General features: G+C 36.5%; 1 protein-coding gene across 2 annotated transcripts in view; it reads left to right on the top strand.

Annotated features, from left to right (window-relative positions):
* sncgb (synuclein, gamma b (breast cancer-specific protein 1)) overlaps nucleotides 1–6,525 on the top strand; it is a 7,375-nt gene extending 850 nt beyond the window's left edge. Inside the window, exons 2-6 of one of the 2 annotated variants that reach the window (XM_016231285.1) lie at nucleotides 2,931–2,972; nucleotides 3,065–3,192; nucleotides 3,478–3,495; nucleotides 5,611–5,655; nucleotides 6,241–6,525. In XM_016231285.1, coding sequence (XP_016086771.1) covers nucleotides 2,931–2,972; nucleotides 3,065–3,192; nucleotides 3,478–3,495; nucleotides 5,611–5,655; nucleotides 6,241–6,249 — 242 coding nt within the window. In that variant the 3' untranslated portion in view covers nucleotides 6,250–6,525. The remainder of the gene's footprint in view (nucleotides 1–2,930; nucleotides 2,973–3,064; nucleotides 3,193–3,477; nucleotides 3,496–5,610; nucleotides 5,656–6,240) is intronic. The other variant, XM_016231286.1, reaches the window with a different exon arrangement.
* Nucleotides 6,526–11,721: the final 5,196 nt, after the last annotated feature.

Here is an 11,721-nt window from a genome sequence, read left to right as displayed (position 1 = left end):
GTGTGTGTGTGTGTGTGTGTGTGTGTGTGTGTGTGTGTGTGTGCGTGTGTGTGTGCCACACAGGGTAAAATAATGCAGCACTGACAGTGGTAATAATAGCTGTGTTCTATAAAGGTCTCTGCAATTATTCCCAATAGATCTAATGCAGATGTGATGGATGAGTCTGCATTCCATTAGCAAGTGTGTGTGTGGAGGAGAGGAGGGTCTCCGTGAGGTTGTGCTCTAGTCTGCTGAGGAGTTGTGAGAGTGTAGATGGAAGCAGCTGCGAATGTGAGATACACGACTGATTAAAAAAAAAATGCTGCAAAAATGGTGCAGGGAATGAAACATGGGGTGTGGTGAAAGAGAGAGTTATGGGAGTGCAGACCTGAACGGGAAACAGTGAAAGCTCATATAAAACAATAAGATGAGTGTGCACTAATATTTCAGATGAATTTCATAATTAAATAAATAAATGTTTTTTTTTCACATAATACACTATGATGCACTGCCTTATACAATATTGCACAATTTAATTCAATAAAGTCCAACATGCTCACACTATTAACAATGTAACAACTAGTAATTTGAAACAAAAATTAGTGCAGTTAATAATTAATGAATAAAAATTTACTGTGCACTACTTTTAGGCTTTAAAATGTGCTTTTTTACTCTTTTTGACACTTATTTCCTGCATGCATTCATGTGCATGTGAATAAGGTATTTACCTGTTATGTACCTGTCCAGTACAATATAATAATTCCAACTTCATCAACTAACAGTCTGCATACTATTCCGTCCTGCACGCACTATAAAGTGTTGTTTATGTGCATGTGAACAAGAGAGAAAGTAAGCGGGGCATATACAGCAGATCAGCTGAGCACTGCAGCATTTACTCCCTCCCTCTCTGCGCTCCCCATCTTCCATGTGTGTGTGCCGATGCAGCAGGATTTGCCTGGTTGTGAGTGGACTGTGATGACTAACCCTCACCATCCCCCTACGCCACCATAGAAAGAGAGAGAGATGGGAAATGATGTGCAGTGCTCAAGTGTTATGTCATAGGCTTGCAGCCCCATAGCGTCTGCTTATGCTCATCAGCACAGAAATTAACAGATGGCGAAGCGAATCATGACTGAAAATACAAAGTACAAACAATTCAACACGAAACCATGACTATGTAGTATTCATTCAGTGCATTCCCACCTGGATATACACACCATAGAGTGTTCCAGAAAACACTTGAAACTTTCTCTCCTCGTTTTCATCACCTATAACCTGACAGTGGTAATCTCACCTAATCCAATCAGATCAACAATCAACCCAGCATGCATTTGGGTGTTATGTAATCTTTATAAGCACTTTTCCACCAAGGTCACCTGTGCTGAGGTCACAGGCCTGCAAATCTAGTGCATGTATTGTCAGGGGTCTTCAGAGTGCTTATATGGCATTACGTGCACTAGAGCGTGAAGTCGTTACTCAGGTTGATTGTTACAAAGTCAGGTTACTTATTCTCCGTTTGAGAGTGTCAAAGCTACTGCATTTGATACTGTGAATGGCCTTTTATCCAGAACTGTATGTTCTGCTTTATCGTATGATGCAGTGGAGATCTCCTCAACTGAAAGTGATGGTGCAAACGCTTTATCTAACAAGCCACTCAGATTCATCCAGCAAACTGGTAAATAAATATAAAGAGATCTCCTTTAAGGCACATACAGAAAGAACACATGAGAGCAGATGTGCTCAGCCATGCAGAAACGACTCAAAAACTGAGCTTTCGCATATAGAAAACATAGAGAAAGAGAGTGAGAAAGAAGAGAAGTCTAAGAATAGAAATGCAAAGACTAATGTATACGCATAAATGAAAGACGTAGAGTAATACGGAAGCAGTTTGCATCTAAATATTACATGATCTATGTGATGAATTTTTAAATGCTTGATGACAGCGAGGCTCGTGTGTGTGGGATAGAATGATATTGATGTAGCTAAGACTGATAGACAAACTCTTTGAAGCAAAGTGTCATTGCCTGTTAATGAAGCATTTGGTATCTTATCTGCTTTGAAGTGGTGCTGAATTTGCATAGATCTGTATAGTCCTCTATCATCTGTGAATAGAGAAGTAAGCAGGTTTAAATGATGAGATTAGACTGCTATCAAGACTTAACTCCTGACATTTTAGTCACTGAGACACAGAAAAACAGTCTAAATGTGATAATTGCTGTTTATTCAGTAATTAGAATTTTGTATGCACTACCGTTTGGGGTCAGCATTTATTTTTTTTAATATTGTTATTCTTTTAAATTGTTTAAAAAATTGACAGTAAAGGCACTTTATAAATAGTAAAAAAAATCTAACAAATGCTGTTCTTTCAAACCAAGTGGGGGGGGGGGGGTGTTTTTACCAAAAAGAGGGGGGGGGGGGGGGGGGGTTGGGGTCATAATTTAGACAAAATTATAATTTTTAATTAGCACAAAAACAGCATAATAGAATGATTTCTGAAGGATTGTGAGACACTGAAGACTAGAGTAATCAGCTTTGCCGTAACAGGAATAAATTACATTTTAAAATGTATTAAAAAAATACATTTTAAATTGTAATAATATTATAATATAATTGTCTCAATGTTGAAAATCCGTTGTGTGTATATTGTAAATGTTTTTTCTGTTTCACATATTTTGTATTCTGTACTCACTTATCATTAAAAATATGTTCAGAGTGACACCTATTTACTCTATAAACTATAGACTATCAACAATGAACTATCCAGCGTTCGTAAAAAATGCTGTTCTGTCTATTGTTATGATCATATCAATGTAAAATTTACATAGCCTATTTCACATTTACCCTTGAATAGCCATATGCCTTTGCCTCTATTTATATGGAACCTCATTTGGTGTTTTTGTACCAATCTGCAATTTCTGAAGAATATTTCATGTTTATTTCTCATATTTCAGGTAACAAGACAAAAGAGGGAGTGGTGTCAGGCGTAAACACAGGTGAGAAATGAATATGCGTACATCTTCAGAGAACTGAAACTGAGAATTAAGAAGTCATTTACATTCACTCTTCATAATTTTGACACTCACAGTTGCCCAGAGGACCACAGACCAGGCGAATATTGTCGGTGAAACAGCGGTAGGCAGCACTAATGAAGTTGGACAGAAGACAGTAGAGGGACTGGAGAATGTGGCTGCATCAACCGGCCTGGTCAACCCGGTGAGATCTCCACTAGCACTAGATGTCGCCCTTTCTCCAAAATCCAATTCAATTCACATCACTTAAATACCATATTTAATCTTTCTTGTGTGTTGCATTTTAAAACACCTTTAAATGACTTAAGACTAACCTAAGCGTTCTGTGTCTAATCTGAGATAACCGCAAGCTCTACATCTATTTGATTATACACAGCAGAAGAGCTGTGTATTTACTGTTTAAATACTGGTATTTTGTGTCTAACATATTCTGTTTGTTTTTCCCTGTTTACAATTGTGCTGTTAACAGGATGAGGCTTTATATGAGGTGCTTATTAAATGGGGTTGGGAATGGTTGATTTGGTTTGTAAAGAGAAATGCTAGTATATAGTGGTCTTCGGCTCCGCCCTGGCTATGTACTCCATACATATACATATATACACATATACATATACTGTATACTCCATGCTGCATATGAGACTGAGCTTTAACTTTAACTTTGACTGCGGTATCACACCACACAGATGGGGAGAATGTGCACAACCATCTATATAACAGCAGAGTTCAGTTCAGTCCCCCCTGGAGTCATTCTCTTCATTGTGCCTAATGAGAAAGAATGGCTGCATTGATTACCTCATTGATTACCCAAATTCCCATCAGTTCCCATCAAGTTAATGAGCTAATATTGTTAGTGTTTAGTAATTTGCTGGGATAAAAACACAGAATTGGGAAGGCAGCAGATCAGTGATATTTTAGTGTTATTATTTATGAATATTTTAATTAACTTTCATTTTTATATTTTGTTTTAGTTTATATTTTAGTATTTTTTTAGGTTTCTGTCATTTTTAAAAATATTTCTGTTCAGATTTCATTTTCATTTTAGTTTTAGTAATTTTAGTACTTGAACCTAAACTTATTTAATTTCATTTAGTAGCCAAGGCAATACTTCTAATTTTCTTTTTCTTTTTTTTAAGTTTAAGATTTTCATCTAATATTTATATTTTACTTTATTTCAGCTTAAGTTTAATTAACTATTAATAGTTTTAAGTAATAATAACAACACTGGAGCAGATGCACTAAATGAAATGCAGTGATCTTTAGTCACTTGACAGCACAATTATGTTATCATAAAGAGAATTCAATCTTTCTATTACCATGTGGGTGACATGAATGACAAGCAAATGACCGATCTGTCCTCATATTTACCTGTCTCTCATTCCCATTGCATCAACTAACAACCTGGGATCTTTATCGTGATAATAACTCATCTTCTACCAGAGCATACATTCTGGCAGGACAGGACAGATACAATAAAATGATGTGATTCATCAAGTAAATGACACTAAACAGTTACATTTTCACATCATCAGAAAGCTTATCAATGGCAGAGTGCTACTGCATTCTGCATTTTTAACTGCTCATGGATGCATGTTTTCCCTGCACAAAATTCTTGTTACTTGCTGTTGCAAAAAAACAAAAACAATTCAATAATACTAATCTTTCTGCATGATTTGACATTGTGCATGAAGGAATAATGGTTTATCTAGGACCAAAGTTTGGCCTTCAGAACGTCATCCAAAGCATGTATTAATATCTATGTATTCAAATGCATAGGTCCCTAAACTGCTGTATAGGAGACGTTGTTCCCCTTTCTGGAAATCACAGATCAGTTTTCATAGTTAAATAGCTAATGGTAACTCATTTTAACAGTGAATACAGATATTCAGAAAGCAATTAGGCTATGCTTTAAAATCAATATAAATATAAAAAACTTTTACTATTTATGTAAAAGTTCCTAGTCTTTTTGTGTATGATTCATAGGTGCACGCTACTTCAAAAGCTGTTTGTCTTCAGAATCGCTCATGAAAATGTAACACAGCACTTATTACTTGAAACAACTGTCCTTTTTGGCAAATGTTAGATCACAACATCTTGTTGAAATGCTTGTTTCATTTTGAAATATGTTAGATTATGAAAGTAAACTAGGTTTTTGATTTGGTTGGGGATGTAAAGAAGAAAGAGATTAGTTTAAGACTGTTGTGAGGCAGAAAGTCCTTTGAGGAGGACAGAGTGTCTGGTCCTGACAGTGACTCAGCAGCAGAGCTCAGCACAGCTGTACCACAGAGACGGAACAAACAAAGACAGCGACAGAAGAAGATGTGCCTGCCAGATGCATTCACCATGACCACCGTTTACATCTCTCCCTCGCTCCCTGCATCTCTGCAGAGACAGCAGTCATAACACATTGCAGTGAACAGAGTGTCTGCGAGGCCCGTGGCTGTGCTGCATCCCTGCATGTCTGAATGGATATTATTTAGTATGGCTGTTTAACATGTCAAAAGCTGTTATTGCGCTCCATATGAAGATTCACTGCTGAATGCCAGATGGATCTAAAGCAGAAAGCAGCTGTCTCTTGGATGTTAACAGTGTCTGTATTTCACAGGGTGACTTCTCTCATGGGGGCATGGAAGGAGGAGACGGTGGAGAGGTGAGGAAAAAGGACTTTCCATGAAAACAGTGCACTTTGGTCTCCCATTATTTGTTGTTTTTTATATTTTTTAAGCATTAGGGAGACACATTTCATGATTCTGTAATTAAAAAAAAAACCTTAGATATGTACCTAAACTTATTTTTAACAAAAAAGAAAGAAAAAAACTATGTAGCATACTGTGTAGCATACCATAAACGGTTCTCCCCATGCATATACAGCGTTCAAAAGTTTGGGGTATTTTATGCTCACGAAGGCTGCCTTAATTTGATCAAAAATACAGTAAAAATGTAATGTTATTTCAAATTTGTTCATATTTAAAAGAGGAATCTTTTGTAACATTCCAGATGTCTTTACTGTCACTTTTTTATATTTAATGTATTAATACTGAATAAAAGTATTAATTTAAATAATAATAATAATAAAATCCTACTTAAACACACTGACTATTTCCTGAGAAAAGATTGACTTTATTGTGAACTCTCTTCATGGAAAGTGTCCAAGGCATCTGCATCTGCGTAGATAAGAATCCCAGGATTAAACCATATATGAAATGACTTAATCTGTGTTCTTTCTGTTCATCAGGGTTATTAGTCCAGAGGCCTGAAGCTGAAACGGTCCCCTCTCTTCCCCCTGAGTTTCTGCTCCAAAGCCTCACCCCTTCCAGACTCCAGATGTTGCTGATATTTTTTTGTGACTGTATGGAAAACCAGAGTTGAAAAAGACTTTCCCTGAGCCCTGTAGCCGTTAGATGTGTGACGCTTCCCCTCCTCTCCATCCGTGGTGTCGTCATGCTGTTCTCTAGTGTTACTGTCATTCCTCTTCCCATCCACACCTCATCGAAAACACACACACACTCATACATACACACAAAATGAAGCCCAGAGGCTGGTATCACAGGTTGAGGTGGTCTTTTAGGAGCATGGCTGGGGGGAAAAAGAAACCCGCATGACCAGTAATGTAAGAAAAGCAATACATCTCATTTCATCAGGGCATGTAGCAAAGTGCGTCTGGATCTTTGTGAGATCATAGCCATGTTTCAATTTATTTAGTCTTGAAAATGCTGCAATGTACGCAATGACAAGTTGTATGTGCATTAAGAGATACATTACATTCCTTTAGTTCAGTATGTGTGCAGAATAGAGTTACTGTGTGCTTGACCAATAGACTTATTGTGTGATTTGTTAGAGTAAGAACAAATATGTTTATTCACAAAATGTGAACACATACTGTATACATAGATACTGTAAAACAAAAAACGATTATCCGTATTGTTGTAGCTGTGCTAGACTTGCATTTTTTCATTCTTATACACATGAGATTTGGTTCCAGTTGGGACAAGGAGTCTTTCGATGTTATAGGAAGAGATCAAATCTTCAAACACATCCTGTTTTGTCCTGATTTTGTTGCGATGCATGTGAAGTAGGTGCGCGATCATGAATTTGTCATGCACGCAATGTAAAAGCAATACTACAGCACCATTGCAAAGTTTGTCATTGGTCTGTTCTGTAGCACTGTGTTTTACCAAGGGAATGCTAAGAAGTGTAGATCTGACTGTCTTCATCTTCATTTAGCCTTGCCATCATGGCCACCCAAACCCCATCCCTGTCCGGTCGCTCACCGGTGTGTTCAGATCCACCCCAGGCTTGTGTCTGCTGTAGGTAACTAGGACAAAGCTATCAAACATTGCAGTTTGTTCTTTCTTTGAAGCCACAAAAAACTGAAGACTGCATGTTGCCTTATCAGCACTCCTGTATTCACTTACACATACACTCACACACATAAAACTGATCAAAACACAAAAACACACTCTTCTCAAGCTTTTTTCTTTGAGCCTTTCTCTCTCTGTCACACACACACACACACACACACACACACACACACACACATACATAGTATATACACACACAAACAAATGTCCCACATACCTTTTATGTTGGCATCAAAGCAGGCAAGTTTGGTTTTATAAACTGTATAAGTGAAATAAAGAGTTTTGTTGAAATCTATACTGCTGTGTCAACTGTGATTTTGCAAGCAGTATTTTGTACACACCACAAAATGCACTGTTTTCACTCAGAAATTTATTTGAGCTAAATTTCACAATTATGAAGAAACAAGAAAGTAACACATTAAATTAAACATGACGTTTCAAAGTAGAGATTGAAATAGTATTTTCCTGTAAAATGTACTCCAATTTTAATAAAAAAAACAGATTACAGGTTACAACTAACTAAATAGTTGTATTATGGAGCACAAATAGCCTGTAGTATCTGGAACTATCTATAGGGGGCAGTAATTTACAGCTATATATTATTGACGTGATAGTGTCAGCCTTTACTTTGGGGGCTAAAATTGCGTTTTATTTACTCCTAGTTTGGAAAAGTCCAAACAAGCTTCCTTTATGATGCCAATAAACTTTAGACATGAAGGGTAATGAATTGCAAAGTATGTTTTTATAATCTAGCACTACAGGATCAAGATCTGCAGTTCTCAACAAACAAACATCAAGCCAAAACACATTCACACAGGCCACTGTAATTATCCACCACTCCTTAAGCATGTTACCCTCTAAGGATCCATCAGCACACACCCAGTACACAGAGAAAATTCCTGAGTCTGGTTAACATTACTCATTGGAACAAAAATAAAACGACACGAGGAGCAGGTATGGTCACACATGCTTGGTTATGTGTCTTTTGACCAAATATTGATTAGTTCACCCAAAGATTTGTTGAAAATGTACTCACCCTCAGGCCATCCAAGATGTAGATGAGTTTTTTCTTCATCAGAGCAGATTTGGAGAAATTTAGCATTACATCACTTGCTCACCAATGTGAATGGTGTACTACAGTGAATGGGTGCCGTCAGAACATATATCCAAACAGCTGATAAAAACATCACAATAATCCACAAGTAACCCACGACTCCAGTCCATCAGTTAACATCTTAAGCAAAACATTGTGTGTTTGAAAAAAAAAAAAATCCATTGTTAACACTTCATTAAAGGGATAGTTCACCACAAAATGAAAATTCTGTCAGTAATTAATGTCGTCCCAAACCTGTAAGACCTTCATTCATCTTTGGAACACAAATTAAGATATTTTTGATAAAATCCGAGCGCTTTCTGCATAAACAGCAACACAACTGACACGTTCAAGGCACAGAAAGGTAGTAAGGACATTGTTAAAATAGTCCATGTGACATCAAAAGTGGTAATTTTATGAAGCTACAAGAATACTTTTTGTGCACAAAGAAAACAATAATAATGACTTTTTTATTTAACAATTCTTCTCTTCTGTGTCATTCTTCTATCATTTTGGGTGAACTATCTTTTTAACTTCTGACTAAAATAGAGATCCCTCTATCCATAATACTGCTTTCTTCAGAGAGAAATCAAAATCAAGAGAGAAATATGCAAAGATCAAGCACCGTTTATAACTTTTGGCCAGAAGCAATGGTTTAAATGCCTTGATGGATTTGTTTCATAAATACATGCAGCTTATCACTTCACAGTACGTTAATTGATGGACTGGAGTTTTAGGACAGTTTTGGGACATGTAGCATATATATCAAGTAGCTACCTTGGAGAATAAAAATCTTGACTTCTGGTACACGTGGCCAATATGACTCATTTTGATGACTAACACCCCCCCCCTAAAAATCCTGAATCTGTCCTTAATTTAAATTTTATAGCCTACATTTTCCACGTGGTCTCAGACCATTGGAACCCACTACACAATGGAGGTTTCTGTTCCTTCGCACCTGATCTTCAACAAACCCACCAAACAAACATTCTTTAGCATCAAAATCACATAAAAACATTAGGAAAATGATCTCAAATCATTTCAGAGACTGTACATCTCAAAAACCAAACCAGTGTAAAAATGCCTACAGCAGCTTCGACTCATTTTGCCACATACATTCTTCAGCTGCTTCCTTCATGAGTCACGCAACCCTGTATTCACCCAAACAACAATTCGTCAACAGTGAAAGCTTGTATTGTGTGTGATGCCATGCCGTTTACAGTACAAACACTACTTCTGAGGGGGCTCTTCTTGAAGTTCAATGTCTTGTTTTAGCAATTTAATGAATTTATAACTTTCTTCAGCTCTGAATACTCCTTTAATGCGTGAGAAGAGAAATATAGACATGAAATGAAAGAGATGTATAATGCCTGAGAGGTGGATTAGTTTGAGAGGGTGTTCCTCATCCAATGCTTGGGGGGGTGGGGGGGGTTGTAAAAATGCTAAACACCACAGCCTATAAGTACGCACACCTCTGATGCACACACAGTGCCTGACTGACATCAAACACGAAAACATGAACTTCATGAAGGGAGCAGATGGGCAGGTGGACAAGATTATCGATCAGGCTGGTAAGTTCAATTTGTTTGCTCAATGCATCGATGCACTGTTGAAGGTCACAGTATGGCATTTGAAAATTAAACACCTGAAAATGTAACCAATTCAATTAATTGCAAGTGCTAGTATTTTTTGTAATTTCCTTTACTTAAAACATATTTAACTTGAACTTTTATGAATGTTACATCAGCTGAGGTGGCCAAAGAGAAAGTTGGAGGAATAATCGGAGGAGACAAGAAAAAGGCAGGAGGTGCAAAAAGCCAGAAAGAGGGTGGAGGTAATCTTTTAGTTTCCTTTGATAGGAGACTTTGGAAAGATACGAAATTCTTCCACTATCATATTCATCCAGTTTGAAACTCTCTGATCAATACATTCTGTCTGTAGGTGTTGGAGATATGTTGAGCGGCGCAATCGGCAAAGCTGCTACAGACGCTGCAGCAAAAAGTGCCGCTGATCAGGCTATGGACATTGGGAAGAGCCTGTTCAAGTGAGCCTGCTTACTTTGAACATGATCACACTTTCTCCCTCATCACTGGATTCTAATTGGACCACACAATCTTGCAGTTTTAAAACTTTATATGGCAGCACTGAATGTTTCTCCAGAGGCTGTACGTTTTATGTCGTCTTGAAAGAGGCAATGCCTATATTTCTGTACCTTTTGAGATTTTTAAATTTAGAAAATCATTTCCGAATGCATTTCTATTATAATTATTATTTAAACAAAACCAATAAAATTGATGCTTAACATGGAAATAAAGAAATAAAGAGCTGTTGCTCAGTGAGAGATTGAGTTATCTTACAAGTCAAAGTTGTTGTTTTTTTGGCTAATGTTTGAAATGATTTCTGTGATCTTGTCAAACATGATGTCATGTTTTAAGATAAGACAAACCGGCTTATAACACAAAACATCACAGAATTAATAAAATTCATTACTAATACTTACTGGTGTTTGTGCTGTTGTTATCCGACCAAAATGGTGTCACTTCTGAGGTTTTCCTTTAGGAACTGATATTGGCTAGTAGAAGAGACATTAAAATATCAAGTCATGCCAGAGATCATGAGTTTAAACATGAACTGAATCTCAAAGTTTACAAATGGGATACCAGGTTTTTTTTTTTTTGGGTCACAAATTTGTGGACATTAATTTCATTATTGTTTTCATTTTCAATAAAACTAGCTAAGTTGCATGTACAAAATAGTAGTAGTGTACAATTATAAATATATAAAGATTCATTTTACAGCACCTCCCCTTAACTGAAAAAAAGCAAAAACACACCTCATGCACATTCAGTAATTATTCTGTAGAATTACAGAGAAATCTTTTAGAAAATCTATATATATTTTTGTTGTTGTTGTTGTTGTACATCAACTAAAGTGTTTTATTCACAAGAAAACATTTTCTTCTGAAAGGTTTGATATGAGAAAATGCCTTTTCTATTTTTCTATCAGTTTCCTGATTTCTATGTTATAAGTTAGTGCAAATCATAAAGTACCAGGCAAAAATGACAATAGTTACACCAGTCAAAGTAGTTACATTATTTAAAATTCAGCCTTATTTTCACTCAATTGTTAAATTACCAATATTTTAATTTATTGCCAATCCTAATAACGACATAACAGGAACAGGAAAATTATCAACATAACAGGGATAATTTTTTTAACTGAGTGTGATACATGTGGTATTTTGGTGACACTGAGAAAAAAA

This window comes from Sinocyclocheilus grahami, unplaced genomic scaffold, assembly GCF_001515645.1.
Source record: "Sinocyclocheilus grahami isolate Dianchi unplaced genomic scaffold, SAMN03320097.WGS_v1.1 scaffold386.1, whole genome shotgun sequence".
Lineage (NCBI taxonomy): Eukaryota > Metazoa > Chordata > Actinopteri > Cypriniformes > Cyprinidae > Sinocyclocheilus > Sinocyclocheilus grahami.
This window is presented reverse-complemented; position numbering and strand designations above follow the sequence as displayed.